General features: G+C 37.9%; 1 protein-coding gene across 1 annotated transcript in view; it reads right to left on the bottom strand.

Annotated features, from left to right (window-relative positions):
• LOC146455782 (uncharacterized) overlaps positions 1-17,059 on the bottom strand; it is a gene marked incomplete at its 5' end in the record, with an annotated part of 64,715 nt that overhangs the window by 22,416 nt on the left and 25,240 nt on the right. The window contains 16 exons of the mRNA XM_085093949.1: positions 1,246-1,365; positions 3,204-3,317; positions 4,331-4,450; positions 5,363-5,488; positions 6,360-6,470; positions 7,042-7,158; positions 7,825-7,941; positions 8,625-8,720; positions 9,724-9,876; positions 10,486-10,593; positions 11,353-11,463; positions 12,818-12,931; positions 13,591-13,707; positions 14,189-14,299; positions 14,648-14,746; positions 16,594-16,976. Coding sequence (XP_084950075.1) covers positions 1,246-1,365; positions 3,204-3,317; positions 4,331-4,450; positions 5,363-5,488; positions 6,360-6,470; positions 7,042-7,158; positions 7,825-7,941; positions 8,625-8,720; positions 9,724-9,876; positions 10,486-10,593; positions 11,353-11,463; positions 12,818-12,931; positions 13,591-13,707; positions 14,189-14,299; positions 14,648-14,746; positions 16,594-16,976 — 2,117 coding nt within the window. The remainder of the gene's footprint in view (positions 1-1,245; positions 1,366-3,203; positions 3,318-4,330; positions 4,451-5,362; positions 5,489-6,359; positions 6,471-7,041; positions 7,159-7,824; positions 7,942-8,624; positions 8,721-9,723; positions 9,877-10,485; positions 10,594-11,352; positions 11,464-12,817; positions 12,932-13,590; positions 13,708-14,188; positions 14,300-14,647; positions 14,747-16,593; positions 16,977-17,059) is intronic.

Below are 17,059 nucleotides of genomic sequence, written 5' to 3'. Positions count from 1 at the left end.
GTCTGTCATCAACATTCCCTGTATAAGATTTATTTCTCACGGGGAACACACAAAAACTCCTAAAAACGGTGATCTTTCACTCTGTTGTTCCCACATTAAATTATTGCACTACAGAAATTAAAAAATGGTCGTTGGGTGAAAAAGAAAAAAAGGTCCCGAAGACAATGGACATCTGATATAATAACGCAATGACAAGCATGCATCACGTGTTCGATTGACGCATTGTCATTTTGATTGTCCTGCTGACGCAGTAGTGATCTCACCCCACTGGCATGCACGGGAAGTGGGTTCAAATCATATTCGTTAGGATGTAGGATCAAATCTTACTCAAATAAACTCTACCATTATGGATCCCTCCTTTTAACCTACTAAGTTCCCTTGGGACTTGCATCATGCATTTGATTGCATATAGAGCTTCCACTACCCTGTCACCTTGTCTCGTGAAGCTCACATCTCGAACCAGATTACTCACTCCTTTGATCGCCGCGTTGCCTGCGCGGTTGCCTGGTTCTGACGTGGTTATCAAATCCTAGTACACTCAACTCTGTCATAGCGACCACCTCCCGTAAGCGACCACTTGGTAAACAACCGTTTGTTTCTCAGTTAAATACTGTTTCAAGAGCTCTCTCGTAAGCGACCACCACTCAAATTTTTTAAGAGACTGCGACCACTTTTTAGGCCAGAAATTACACATATTCTTTTGTTTTCTGTTTCCAGTAAGCGGCCACCCAACATAATCATGTACGATCGTTAGTAAATCATTACTCAGAAGTGACAACAGTTCAATTTTTAATGACGCTACCCCGGACTGCTGACAGATAATAAGAGTTTAAAGACAGAGAAGATGGCTATAATTAGACCTGTAGGTAAACGGGAATTGTTACCGTGATCTGCTCCAAAATGATATACAAAGTTTCATCAGAAGAATAAATAGATGTGAAAAAATCAAATAAATTATTTTCTATTTGCCTAATTTTAGCTGCTAAGGTAATATTTTTATGTTATTAATTAACCAATCCAGTATTTGGTTCATTTTGTTGATCTTTCCCGTAAGGGACCACCTCCCGTAAGCGACCACTTTATCGTGCCCCAAGGGTGGTCGCTTACGAGGCAGTTGACTATAGTATGGTGGGGGACGTAGGTTTAAATGCCTTTCACGGGCGAAGTATTCGTCAAGGCTTTTTGAAGAACAACCAGTCTATCCGCTGTGCAAAGTCACTGGATCATACAAAAAAAATATCTTACCTTCGCAATGTGCTCCGGTATATTGTACGTCGCAATGGCAATCATATCCACCCTGGACCTGAACACATGTGCCACTGTTAAGACACGGGTTGGGATGGCAATAATCGCTAACCGGGACAACTGAGGTAAAGAGAGTGAGAAATATAAAGCTCGTAAAAAGAACGAAAACAACGTTATCCTCCATCGGGCCGTGTATAGTAGTCTGACATCAGTCTTAAACACCTGCTGGACATTGAAGAGGATCATCTGCCTTCATAATTTTCCTCGCGTAGCGCCGAGTTGGCTGTAATCGTCTCATATCCAACAAGCGCGAGTGGAATAATTGTTTTATTAAAAACAACCAAGAAAGATTGCTAGATCTTACTGATTTTGCTGTGCAAGAATAACCAGCAGACAATTTAATGGCCGCCATTTCTCGGCCATGGTATAATGGCTCATATACCATGGCTGCTAAGCCAATCAAATCCCTCGAATTGCATTATACAATGATTCAGTTTTTAATAATACAGCTTATTTCTTAAAAGCTGGTAGATAAATTGCAACACTTGAACTTTCTGGTTTTCGCCTTTAATTACTTAATGTTAATCAGTTCAAGGTGACCCAAGTTAGATTTGTGCTATACTAGTGGTGTATTATTAAAGAACTAAAGGTTAATTCATCATTGCCCCGCCCGATTGCCACCTCAGCCCTCCATTGTTTTACGGTTGAAATGCTTTGCCCGAAGTCTATGAATTTAGCTAATCAAAAGGGATGGGTATTGGAAAAGGGTTTCTTCAAATGTCAAAAGGTCACCACTTCGTTTAGGCCAGTTTTTCGTCGCTTACTGATAACAAAGATCGAATTGGAAAATTCGCTGTCCGCAAATTTCTGATGTCTGTACTGCTAATGATAGAGTCTAAATTCTTTCGACATCTTCCAGTTTGTAGGATAAGTCAAACGAAGAGCAAACGACGAATTAAAAAGAAAGAGAAAACTACGAAACCATGAAATAAGCCTTGCAATATTTTAAATTTGGCCCATCTAAATTATATGAAGGAAATTGAATGTTTTATCTTTTGTCACTATTAAATTGCTTGGCCCGATCACTAACAAGATTTTTCAAGTTAAATACTGGAGGAGGGTAGCATCAGCCGGCTTTTATTCAAGAATAAAAACATGTGTCATGTATTGTAATTTGACAATTTGAAAGGGGTCCATGCAAATAGTTGGTTTGTAGCCAATTCTTAGAGATCCAAAAGACAATGGTGTGGCAGCCATGTTGGATGACAGAACCTTTTTTGTTTTGCCATCCAACATGGCCGCCATGCCATTGTCTTTTTGGATCTCCAGGGATTGGTTGCAAACCAGCTATATCAATATTAAGCAGTTTAGTCACTGACAAGGTAATTCTTATTTTCACAAAATATCATTTAACTTCTCAAACGTAATTGTAAATTGAAGGGATAGATTCAGTCAAGATGGCGCGTTTATTCAAGCGAACAATGACATCAATCCTGATCAACAGCTGAGGGTTTTAGGACTCGATACCTTATGCCAGATCCAATGCTGAAAAATGAAAATGCGTCATTGTCCAGGCATAAAGCGGAGAAAAATACCGGAGCTCGAACCATACAACAAATGTTTAAAGGCTGTAGGGTTCACTTTTGTCTTCTTTTTTTTTCATTATTTTGGTTAATTGAAATTCTTCAAGACTTGCCGGGAATTAAGGTTGGTTCCCACATGACAGCCAACAATTACTTAAACTCTAATTGAGCGAGATAATTTGAAAACGCAGTGTGTGGCGATTCCGTGATTTAACTGCCGACATTTGTACAGCCTAGTTTACATATGACCAACAATGATCTCTCAGGTTTTGAAACAGAAGTGATTGTTGGCAATTGATAGTAATAATATGGAGAACAGCCTTTGGGATGTGCTACCGGTGAGCGTAAAGAAGACATAGAAAAAGAGAGATTTACTTGGCTTCTTTTCACAGCGCGCTCCAGTGTAGCCAGATTGGCAGATGCATGTTGGCTGTTTGTTAACAGGTTTACAGATCCCGCCATTCAGACAATAGCCTGGAGTACACACCGCTGTCAAGACAGTTAAAAAACATTAGCGTCAACCTCGTCTTTAATTTACGAATAATTTGTGAAGTAAACAACAAACAATCAAAACTTATGTCCCATTCACACCAAGGACTAAACACGTTTAAAAGCTGTTTAGTTAAACACAGTTTAAAATTGTTTCCTTCAAAAAAGCTGCTTTCGGATTTTTGTCGACTACAGATTTAGTGTAAATGAAAGCATAAGTTAAAGTTTACTTGAATCCTATGTCAAAGCCAATGGTTTAGCCTTCTGTTACCAATTTTCATGTTTTTAAACCTGGTTTAATTAAACATGTTTTGTTGGTGTGAATGGGGCTTAAGATAGCGAATTCCTGATTTATGACGTCATGGACGTTCAAAAGATCATAGAGGATTATATTTAAAATGCTTCATGTATTTAAAGTTACAGTGTGTACGCAATTATCTCTCAGGTGAAAGGTACATTTCTGCATATCGGGACGAACACAACATTGTCAATTAGCGAGAGTTTTTTTGTTGTTGTTGGTTCAAGTTTTCTTCGTTTTGTTTTCGTTTCGTTTGCGTTTGTGTGTCAGAGAAATTGATAGATTTTGTAAACTTGTTTAGATTCGTGAGACTTCTGGCAAAGGAACACATGCAACCCTTTTTCACTACAGACTTTCATAATGGTTTATTCCGTAATTCAACGACAGCTTGCTCGAAAACGTTGCATGCTTTTTATCCAGCAATGATTTGTTTTCGATCAAATGTGAACGTTTACTTAACTCAAATTGTCACTTGGAAAGTAAACATGGAAGGGACCCTCGGAAATCCTGCCGTTTATAGATAACTACATTACTTTAACATTTACGTTTTGGGTCCTTAGCTTTTCTTGCCTTCTAATGATGAATAGATATGAAAAAGGAGCTCTGAACCGCCATCATTTCTTTTCAGAGAATATAATTAATTACGTGTTGCATTCCTACCCAAGGCCCGTCTGAGACAATGATGATGATAATGATGAATGGAGTTTGTTCTTACGTTTTTCGCAGTTTGTTCCCGTAAAGTTTTCAGGACAATTACATATGTACGCGTTTGGTCCACTGGCTGTACAGGTTCCGCCATTTTGACATGGGTTAGACTGACAGGCTCTATTGGTTTCTGTGGGATTAAATAAGAAAGAATGGTTAACCCAGAGTTTTAGCCGCTAGACATCAGGGCCACGGGTTCGAATCCAGACCAGACAAAAATTCGAGTGTTGAAAAAAAGTGAGCTTCGCTGTGTTGCCTTTTGTATGACATCTGCAAATTTTAAGTCATTCACATGGTGCAAATAGTCCCGTAGAACCCCCAATGAATATTGGAACACAAAAGAGAAAGTGAACCCTGATTTTGACCAACCTCAGTGTTACGCATTCCTTTGTTGACAAGCATAAGATCAACATTGAACCCACAGTGGCTGTTAAGGTCGCCTTCACAAGTTGACGCCAGATCATTGAGATGCCGACTTTCGAAATATTGTCGAACGTTCGTCGAACGTTGTGAAAATACTCCACGAATCGCTTTGAAACATGGTTAATTTCGTAGAAGTTTGTTCAGCACAATACTTTACATCTGCTTCTAAACATTTTTACCTTCCCCCAATCGGATAATCTTTCTCTAATCCATAGATGAATCACTTTGAGTGTCAGTAGTATTTAGCACAGAGTAATAACTGGGGATACCGTCCAGATTGAATTAGAATTTGGAAATGTTGGTTTTGGAAAACCTCTCGCAAAGACGAGAACCTGTGAAAATATTCAACCCACTTACGACGACGGGTCCGGAGACGAACCCTGGCCACATTGGTGGGAGGCGACCGCTCTCACCGCTGTGCCATACTTGCCCCCATAACCACTATCTCACTGGAGGAACAATAGAGCGAGATAATCACACCGCGTGAAGAGAATGCAATATAGTTTCTGGTTAATTGCACGAGGGCTCCAGTCAATAGAGATTAAATTATGGTAACACAGATTGAAGGAAGGACGAATGCTTACTATTCAGTTAAGCTTGTGGCTAGTGGCTTACTTACGTCCTCTCTTGCATCCTTCAGGTACCAGCACCAAATCTCCTTCGCATCTGCATTCACCCAACAAATCGCACTTTTGCGCGAAGATAGGAGGGTCCGCTGTAAGATCACCTTTTGGGCAGCCACATTCTGCAAACAATGAAACAGTTGAGGATGATGTATTATTCAGTAATGACACACCTGTGTCATTACTGAATAATACATCATCCTCATTTGTTCACCAGGCTTAAAATATTACATCACATTTCCTTTCGATGGAACAGTTATAATTTAAACGTTGGAAAAACAAAACGGGGCCACGTCTAATACACACAGTTCGCCAATACCATTAACCTTAACGATGCGACAACTTTCTGGAGGTATGAACAAGAGCCCTTGAAGTCAATATTCTTAGGAACAGTGACATCCATCGCTATAATACCCGGAGAAAGAATGATTTCCGTCTGCCACTCGTCCGAACAAATTACGGAAAGAAGAGACTCCTTGACCAGGGTATTTTAATCCGAACACTCTGTTTGTGGTACCATGTCTTCATGACTTGCTAGAGCAAAACCAAAACAAAGGCGGATTTCTTTCGATACTCCGAAAACCGCTCTGCTATCGTAAAAACCACATTAAGGTCAGCATAATCATCTTATCACCGTCAAGTTTACCACCGTCATCATCATTATTGTTGCCGACTGCCCCAAGTCAGCGGTTTCTAGCAAAATGGAACTTAGTCCTCCGCGGACTGGAACTGGAGCAAGTGCTCTTGATGATCCGCCATATTGTTTTGTTGTAGTTCTCACGATCGACCGTTTTTGCACAGTTTAGAATTTTTTGATGAGCAAGCTCCGCCACAATCATTATCGTGAACGTTGCCGGTATCCTAATCTTAACATCCCTATTCCAGTCATCAACAACTGAATAGTTTGTTTCACCACGTTCCCAGGGTCTCTCTTCTTCACGTCCCAGAAACGTGAAAAAGAGAGACCCTGGAACCAGGTTTGTAGTTTGTTACCTGCACACGTTGGTCCAGTGTATTTTCCTTTACAGTTGCAAATCACCTTGCCGTTGACGAACTCACAGGTTGCTCCATTCTGGCAAGGATTATTAAGGCATTCATCGATTGCTGAGCAAAAACAAACGGAAAGCAATTACCAACTTTAAATACAGCGGTTTTCATTGGAGTGCCGTAAAAACAAAACAAAACTTATGTCTTTTATCAATCAGGACAAACGTAAACAACGCTATGAGCCAATCGGAATTCGATGGGAATGTATGCAGGCGGTGCCAACCGCGGAAAAAGGCTTACAAGCAACAAACGATTGGATTTTGCTTTTGCTTCCCATTAGTTGAAATATTGAAGTGAGTTTTGTCAACCACTCACAGAGCATAGTAAAGCAAAACCAATGCAAACACTATTTATTTCGACGCTCAGTTGTAAACTGCTCTAATATATAAGTTGGAAGAAAAGTGAAAGTTACCGAGTCTGCATTCCCTCTACGAGAGAAATTCTAATCTTCTATATAATAACAACAGTGCTGGCTGTTGTGAATCAAATCTCATAGAAATGCTATTTAGTCATTTAGTTCGGCCATTGTTCTTAGCTTTAGTTTAGTTCAGTGATCGGAAGCGCATCACACAGTTACTAAACACTGAAAATAAAACAGTTATGATAAGGAATGTTACTTCAAACTTACGCTTTTCGCAGTTCATCCCTGTGTATCCATTTTCGCAGATGCATCGAAATCCTCCTTCAGGAGTTTCCATACATTTTCCGTTATTTTTGCATGGATTAGGGATGCAAGCATCTTTTACTGAAATATCAGAGTAAATTGTTACCATCGTGTTAGTTATCGTACTTTCAAAAACTCATTAATAATTCATGAGCCCATTGACCTATCAAATGGTCGATAAAACATCACGTGCAATGGCTTTAAAACCCGATAAAGCCTCCTCCTTATTAGTGTGCAGTGTTGGCACACGCTTTTCCAGGAATGTTTAAAACTCTCAGCACGTGTTTTATCGGGTCTAAAACCATTCGGCTACGCCTCGTGACTTTAAATCCCGATAAAACACTGCTGCTCGTGTTTAAAACATTACTTAGCACATCTTTTTGCCAATAAACCTTATACCATAATGGCTTCCATTATAATATTCTTTTGTTTGCATTCAAATCAGCCCTTCTTGCCCTGTTCAAGATATAAATTATTGTGTTGATTTCTGAACGTAAGAAAGAGGTAAGATGGGATAATTTGACTACGAACAAAAGAAAATTAAAATGGAGTATGGTCTATTAGACTGTAATTTTACTGAAAGAAAATTTCAGAAGAATAAGGTTTAGGCAATATTGTAGTTTATCTTCCTATAATCTATGATCATCTATAAATGGAGAGATTCAAATTTTTTACCTAGTTTCGTTATCCGAATATTTTTGTCACGTTTAGCAAAAAGGACTTTAACATCGATCACGTGAGTCTTACCTTCACAATGTTTACCACTTGTTCCTGGCAGACACTCGCAGTCATACTCGCCAGCCTTCAGCTCTTTGCACTTTGCTCCATTTTTACAGGGATTTGGATGACAAGGATGTGGGATTTCTTGATACAAAAGAAATTAGTAAAGATTATTTTTTTCTTTCTTTTTCAAAGTTCATACTATTTAAGTGTCCGGAATTGTGTAACAGTTATGACGGTCTTAAACATCACTTAAGAAATGGAGAAGTGAATAAACTGGCCGACGATCTCCTACTCGTTAAATACTCCAATCATGGATATTTATTTCATTGATTCTGTGGACGACTGTGGGCCTGAGATCTCCAAGTAAATCCGCTGCATAGACACGCAAGAACCAAACCTCTTAGGCATACATACGTAGTAGTAAATACAAAATGAAATACCACAATTTTTATTAGTCTTGCGCAGTTGATATTTATTATTTACACCGCACTTGCTACCGTAATAATTATACTAGGAATTAATTATGTTTCCAATTGAGTGTCGTAAAACCAAAACCAAAGTAATTACGCTGGCCAATCGCAACAGCACAACGAGCCAATCAGAATTCGAAGCAAATACATGTAACTGGCGCCAAACGCGGGAAAACGCGTGCCCTCAAAACACGGTTGGTTTTGGTTTGGATTTCCATTGGTTGAGAAAGTGGCGCGAGTTTTGTAAACCAATCACAGAGCTTAGTAATGCAAAACCAAAGCAAACGCGAAATTACTTTTGACACTCAACTGAAAACGGCTCTAAGGTCAGACTTCTTTAGTATATTCACTTACTATGACAGGTAAATCCGTCTCCATAATACCCCTCTACGCAGATGCAAGTTTCATTTATACACTTGGCATTGATATCACACTTTTTACAGATGTCAACTAGAAATAAAGAAGATATCTTACCAACGCATGAATAGAAATAATTGCTAATTAACAAAGAGACATTATTTTTCTACAAAAGCGTAATGAACGTTCTAAGCCAAAAAAAAAAAAAAAATAGAGACCTTTAGATCTACGATTAGGGTAAACCACAAACTGCGGTTTGAGGTTTGAAGTTGTTTTTATGTTTGTACATTCACATTGAAGTAAACAAAAACAAATAATAGAGGCCGCCATATAGAATGTCATTGATGCTCAGCGTTAATACTTCAAAAACGGGAAAAATATATTAATTGCCTTTTTAATGCTGTAGTTCACATCCAATGAAAGGTAAAGTGTTTTTTGTGTATCTCAGCGTAATATTCATATATGGGATAAGATAAATTCCAAGACATGTAAAGCTGAAGTAAATGACTTGCACAAAAACCTACCTTCTGCTGTTGAAAATGTCTAAACATAACCTTGGATGTGATGGCAAGCACTAGTCACGTGACTGCTAGCGGTTTGCCGTGAGCCGTTAACGTGGCTCTAAATGTCTCTAAGGATACAATCTGGATGACTTTGGCTAAAATACATGTAGGTGTTAACTGGCTGTTCAGGCAGAAATGTAGAAAATTATCCGTACTTAATTAGAACAGCGTCGTCCAACTCAAGCAATAGGGAGCTTAAGCAACGACAACGCCGCAAAACAATAGGTTGAGTGAGCAAAAACAATCGCTCTGCACGTGCGTTTTACATTTTGGTACATTCCTTTGCCCTCCTCTGCAAAACAACATTTAAGGTTTTGTGGAGAACGTGAACGCACGACGGTGAATTTTTCATTTTCCTTCTTAACTTGTACGCCACACCTACCAATTTAGTTCCTGGATAGTTCGCCATTTTTGTAAAAGTTGAGCGAGTTAAAATAATCGGTGACGTTTTCGTTGCCGTTGCCGTCGTCGTTGCTTAAGCTCCCTAATACCTGCGAGTGAGCATCAAGTTTTACCACGTGATAGTATATTACCTTCGCAGTTCGAACCGGTAAAACCTGCTTGACAGATGCAAAGGTAGTGAAGGTAGCCATGATTCCATTTATCAGGATAAGCGCTGTAACCGCTGTACGAGTCAATGCAGATGCCACCATTCAAACAAGGATGAGTGTAACACGGATGAGGGACTGGGAACGAAAAGAATTGATTGATGTGTGTCGGGGATATTTTAATAAAATTTGCATTTTGTTATAATTAGATGTGGTCAATTAATCGTTTAACAGGCGCATGCCCTGCGTAAAACAAAAACATGCAAGCGCAGTAGGTCATTTCCGAGTTGCTGTGAACCTCACTATGAAAGCGAGGCAAAGTGCGAAACTGTTCATATGAAAATTAGCTTCGTTTGCATATGAATCAAAACTAATCTTCATAACAAAGACTTTGCACTTAGCCTCGTTTTTATAACGAGATTCAAAGCAACTCGGAAATGGTCTGTTTAAAAGCTATAAAAACAGGAAAAGGATGAAGTACAATATATAAACCAGAAAGGTTAAGAAAGGACTTCCACTGTTTTCGATATAAAAGCTATGTAAGGTTCACAATAACAAATGAAAACATGTTGCTGAAATGCTAAGGCCTAAAAAGACATGCGTTATTTGTAAAACACTTGAGTAGAATGCAAGGAATCGACTTTGACATGTATAAGTTGCATATTGCATATCGCATTTTTTCATTTGTTTAGATCTCCCATTTCTTTAAATCAGTCTCTTAAACATGTTTACGGATTAAAGTCTTACTCTCGCATCTATTTCCTCTGTAAAGTGGAGGACAATAGCACTTGTAGTGACCATACGACACTCGGCAGTGTCCTCCATGCAAGCAAGGACTAGGATGGCACACGTGACCTATGAACAAACAGAAACAAATTAAAGGCACGTGACTGTATGTTTATTATTAGGAAACCTACCGGTGGATTTCCAACGTCGTGTAATTTTGTCTTCCGTATTACTTGCTTAAATGAAAAAATGAAATAAGAGACGACATAGAAAAAAGAGTTCGAAGACTCAGCTGGTGTGAAAAGACAAGGTGTTGGGAATCAGTGAGTTTCTCGCTATTTTCTTGGGTTATACCTCGGTGCAATGACATGTTTTTCTGCAAATTTTAAAAGTTAAATGACCTATCAAAAAAAAACGGAGTACAATTCTTTATTCGTACCAGACTTTCCATGTGTTCAAGTGGAATTGAAATACTTCCTGATAATTTTTTTTACAATGAGCAAGTATCATAAGAAACGTCTCCTCGTCGTTCATTGCTAACCACATGATAGAACTGCATTAAATTTGACAAATAAACAGAACATTGTTGCCAGGAAAGGCATAGCCAGATGGGCACGAATTTTCGGCAGAAAACTGCATGTAGTTGTCAAATCACAAAGGGAGTCATAGAAGTTAAAAGCTGTTTTGGATGGTACCAAATCCGAAGCTTACCGAATTAGATAAAAGATCCAAAAATGTTAGAGGTCAAATGAACTTTTCATCTAGCTACCGAATTGAAATCAGAGAATTGATCGTTAGTGACAATGGGCGTACTGAATTTACAGCGATTCGTGAACTCAAAAGACCATTGTGCACCTGCATGGTACAGCTGCGTGATAAAATACTTACTTTCGCAGTTACTTCCAGTAAATCCCATTCTGCAAGTACAGTTATAACCAAAGCCGTCTTCGTGACAATACCCACCATGAAGGCAAGGGTTGATGAAGCACTGTTTTGTTTCTAATTAGAGACAGTCAGTAAAGGGATATGACTTGTTAGTCGGCCCAATACCATAACGCCGGGGTGTTTACTCCCTCATATAAGCGGAATCAATTATCTCTTGGGGGATATAAGCTCTACAGGATTGTGCCACCACCAAGATATATGGTTTCTGAGCTGTTTGTCTGAACAAGTAAATAGATTTTGTAATTTTGGTCTGAAATTGGATCATATATTTTTTCATATTTTTTCTGGATTATCTTTTCTCGGCTTCAAACAAATGGAAGACAAGAATTTAATCAAGAAAATATCTCATTTGACGCGATTAAGCTTGAACCACCATTTCAGGGAAAAGGTTGCGTAAAACGACTTAACTCTTTAAGCCCCAATAGTGATCAGCATTAAATTTCTCCTTACAATATCACTACTTCATCAAACTACAGGTCAGGAGAAATAAAGGAAATGATCACCAAACATGTCTTGATTTTAAAACAAATTCTCTCAAATAGTACTTTACTAAATATATTGGGAACAGTGAAGTGAATATGCATGTTGAGATAAGACAGGGAGTTCGGATATGGGGGAGGTAAAACAAGGGAGTTAAGGTATGAGAGAGTTTTCTGCAAACATTCCCTTTGCTCTGGAAAATGTCTACCAGTGCTATTATGGATCATTGTGTAAAGATCGATTAATCTACATAAGAAAGGGAAATAGAAAACGAGATAATCATTTGGAAGGCCGAGAACGATTTCATGAAAACTCTGAAAATGAGATGATAAATGCATTGTGGTCAGCATAAGGATTCGGTGAACCAGGATGTACATATAACAATAATAATAATAATAATAATAATAATAATAATAATAATAATAATAATAATAATAATAATAATAATAATAATAATAATAATAATGATAATGATGATGATGATGATGATGATGATGATGATGATGATGATGATGATGATGATGATGATGATAATAATACTTATATAGCGCCCTTTCACATTAGAATTATCAAAGGCGCTTTACGATCCAAGAAAACTAGTATTAACAATAGATATTACAATAAAAATGCTATTTGCAATAGATAATTACAATAACAGTACTAAAATAAATAATAATAATAAATTAATAATGAATAAATGGATGAATGAATAAAAAGTAAATAAATAAAATACAAAACACCGATAAGATCGTAATGCGAAACAAATTAATGACAAATGTACACCCCTCAACAAATTAACGACAAATACTGTCTGTCCCCTACGGGAGAAACGATCATAAAATCGAACTGACCAAAGCTTCTGTTTATCAGAATAGCAACAATTAAAAGCACAGTGACTGCTTGTTCTGCTATGTGTTACAAAACTTACCTGTACACAAAGTTCCTTTGAACGATGGAGGACAAATACAAACAAAGTTATCATCTTTTATCTGCTGGCAAGTTGCACCATTTTTGCAAGGATTTGGGTCACATTTATTTATGGCTGAAAAAAGTCAAATATTTAGTATGAAGGAATTTATAAATCAAACAATTAATAATTCAGTCAATATTCAATGGCTCACTGACTGACTAACTGCTTGACTGACTGACTGACTGACTGACTGACTGACTGACTGAATGACTGACTGACTGACTGACTAAATGACTGACTGACTGACTGACTGACTGACTGACTGAATGAATGAATGAATGAATGAATGAATGAATGAATGAATGAATGACTGACTGACTGACTGACTGACTGACTGACTGTCTGACTGACTGATTGATTGATTGAATGAATAAATGAACGAGCGATCGAACGAACGAACGAACGAACGACTGACTGACTGACGGGCCGACTGACTGATTGAGTAAGTGACCAGCTGACAGACAGATAGACAGACTGGCTGGCAAGCTCGTTGACTAATTGACAGACGGACTGACTGTCTGGCTGATTGGTTGGTCAGCCGGTTGACTGACTGCTGACTGACTGGCTTGCTACCAGACAGAGAAACAGACGGACAGAAAGACAGATTGGCTCGGCCGGCTGGCTGATGGATTGACTGACTAGCAGATGACTGACTGACTGCCTAGCAGTATAGATGCATGGATGAAACACCACTTCTTTGTATGTCTACCCCACAATAATGTTTAACTTACAGTCACACTGTTGGCCTTTGAATCCCTCTTGACAGATGCACGAGAATTTCTCCTCAGAATCAGATCTTGTACACATTCCCCCATTCTTACAAGGATTTGGGTGACAAGGGTTGGGCTCTGTAGACGAAATACGAGTATTACAAAAGTACTGTTATATTAACAAATATGATAAGCACTGGTTACAATGAATGACTCAAAAATTCGTTTGTTATATAATTATCGTTACGACTATGAGGTTGATCATCATCTTTTTGCTAACTCGAATTATGGAAGAAATGATCATTGAGTAGAGAAACAATTTTATGATCAACCATTTTGATGGAACAAATGATGGATTAGATAATTAACTCCGCAGTGCATGTTGCAATGCTAAGCGAACCCTGAGCTCTAGTGGGAGAACGCACGAGGCAAAGAAAACATCTTTGACCTCACAAACAAAATATTATGTCGCTGCTTAGATTAGAGTCAAACTTAACGCCTTGCGTTCAACTGAGCATGACGCTACTCTTAACACTCCAAAAAATGTTATACTTCCGCAGAGCAGCAATATCTTTTCCCTATATCAAATGGCATGATTTCATGTTACCTTACAGCGTACCTTCACAAACAGCTCCCAAAAATCCAATGGGGCAGTTGCATTTAAAAGCACCAGTAATTTCTGTGCAGGTGGCTCCGTTTTTGCAGGGACCTGAGGCGCAATAGTTCCTATCTAAAAACATATCAAAACGTTATAAATAACTGCCAGAGCGTAAAATGAGATTAACTGAGGCAATTGCTTTATCACACAGACACAAACAGTACAGAATTTGAGAAGTTCTAACTTACAGTAAATAAAGTTTATTTTCTAAGAATGCCATTTATTTCACTTGGTTTATCTCCTTAAAGGATGTGGCCGCTTGTGTTTTACTTTCTAACAGCACTGCTTGGGTGGGAGAGGAAAAGAGACGCTTTGAACAGAAAACGTTTCAAGATTTGAAGCCATTCGTAGGTGACTAAGGATAATTCAATCGTTGGAATTGTCGAAGATTGAAATTTTGTAGCAGCCATTTTGTCTTACCTGCACAGTTCTTGCCACGGAATTCTTTCGGACAGATACAAAAATAATCATTATGAAGCTGCACGAAGATTCCTCCATTCTGGCAAGGATTTAGGTGATCTACCGGCAAAGAAAAATAATTTAGTAAGATGTGCTGTGTTAACACTATTTAGACTAAGCTTCGTTTTCCGTTGCCGATGGTGGTCAACAATCGGCAGCTTTTTCTAAACTAAAAGGTCGTCTTGGATTTCTGAGCTCCCCCCAAAAACATTTAAAGCTATCAAAATCCAAACCAATATAATGACACTAAAAACTAAAAAAAAAAAAAGACATGAAAGTTACCATAAGGAAGTTAACTTTTATTCGTTTAAAACATGGATATTCCAATTTCTGGAAAACTGCCTGTCAAAATTTGACTGCTTTGGTAACATCAAATTCAATCAACACTGATCTACTTCACCAAATTGTTTGCTTAGAAATTTCTATAAACAACTAGCTCAAATATTAAAAAATAGTTATTTAATTTTTAAAATAGACGCAGGGAGAAAACCGCCGCCACCACAAACCAGGTCAAGATAAGATTAATATATGTTATAAGACTACACACTGGACAATTTGGAAACAATACCGTTAAAAAGTGTCCAATTACATAAATTGAAAGTATTAAAGAATGTTTTCAACTGACTAAAAATTTTTGAAATTGGAGTGAACTTATTCATTTATCTTCTTAAATTATTCGCATGTTAAAAAGTCATAATTACTCATTTAAATCATCAATTTGCTCACATATGCAAAAGTACTTTTAATTTAGATAGTGGATTTTGGCATGACGAGATAATTATTACAAAGCTTCCACTAAGAAATTGCAAGTACTTTCTTTCTAAAAAATATGTTTTCAATTTTGTTATCGAATAATAGTTAATGCGTAATATGTTGGATATACGAGGCTCACTCTACTTGATGAAGCTAGTAAGAAAATATACCTTTCCCTATTTACTTACTCTGTTGTGGAGCAATTTTTGTTTACCTAAATATTTGACTTCGAATCGGGTTTTATCCCATTCTGGTTAAACTTTCTACAACTCCGGGATCAGTGTAAACGAACCGAGCGCATCGATCCAATTGCATAATATTCAGGCCATACGAACAATGATACGAATACAGCGCACAATGTTAACAGTGCTTCATGACCGAACTGTTCCACTCGTTCGAACGTCCAGGCCAAAATTGAAGTAAAATAAATCTGAAACAGCTGCCAAATTAAAAAAATAATACTCGATAATTTTCTGACATAATTAGGGATATTATTTACATGAAGTCATTATGTCAATTACCAGTTAGTTCTTAAATTTTGGTTATTATAATATACACGGCAAGACCAAACTGACTGCTATATAAATCAAGCTATCTAAAAACGTCATTCAGTCTACTGCATACCAAGTCCACATTTGATCAAAAAAGAGGGGGTCTGCATTTTTTTGCCCTGTTACATCCAGATGAAGAGAGCCCGTTAAGAGTACATTTCCTTTCTTTATAACACTCATTTTGCATGAAGAAATTTCTTTGATTCAACTGAGTCACAATGCACTAATTCAGTCAATTTGATATTTATAAAGAATGTTTAGCAAGAGAAAAACACCATTGTTGAAACTTGAAAGAGTTTTCTACTTCTTTTAATGAAGATACAATTACAATTTCATGGAAGACTGAACTGTAACGAATTTGTCAAAAGAAAAAGTATTCCTTCACTACAACGCAACCCGGATGAACAGGCCAACCTTGCCCGAATGAGTCGTGATAATTCCAAGCATGTACCAATGACCCTCGAGTGCAAAAGATTGTGTTTGTTTCCAAATAAACAGTATTATGATTATAACCTTCTTGTGTTTAGTTTGCATCCAGTGTGAACTCTCACCTTAATCTATATTTACTATTCAACGGAACGTAAAAAGTCAAGTCATACTCACATTTGGGTCTCAAGTGAAGGTGTGAGACATGAACATGGGTCGGTATCGCGTATGGTATAGGTACCGGTCTGGGAACATAGCGGACTGATTCCACAGGATACGGTTTTGGAACAAAATGGACGTGGTGAAATGGCCCATTAACTGCTATAGGTTGATTAGGATAAACCTCAACAGGAGGAAATTGTCTCGGGCTGCCACTGAACTCTTGAACCACATCCTTTCTCGTGGAATTTTCCGCGGGATGAAGTTCGTTTGTCACTGTTGCTTGTTTGACATCCCTGGTATCGACTTCGTGAATGATATTTTTCGTTTGATGATTTTGTATCGTCTTCTTTAAGTTTAAGCTTTGCCTCGCGCCTGCGGAAACTATGCGGGAATTGCTACTGAAACAAAACAATTGGTAAATGCTTAAGAACTTCAAGAACAACATATTACAGTTTAACGTTTTGAAAGAGAGGGGAAAGCC

This window comes from Pavona decussata, unplaced genomic scaffold (genome assembly GCF_977016875.1).
Source record: "Pavona decussata unplaced genomic scaffold, jaPavDecu1.1 SCAFFOLD_270, whole genome shotgun sequence".
Lineage (NCBI taxonomy): Eukaryota > Metazoa > Cnidaria > Anthozoa > Scleractinia > Agariciidae > Pavona > Pavona decussata.
Note: the sequence above shows the minus strand (reverse complement) of the source record. Positions and strands in the feature narration are given on the sequence as shown.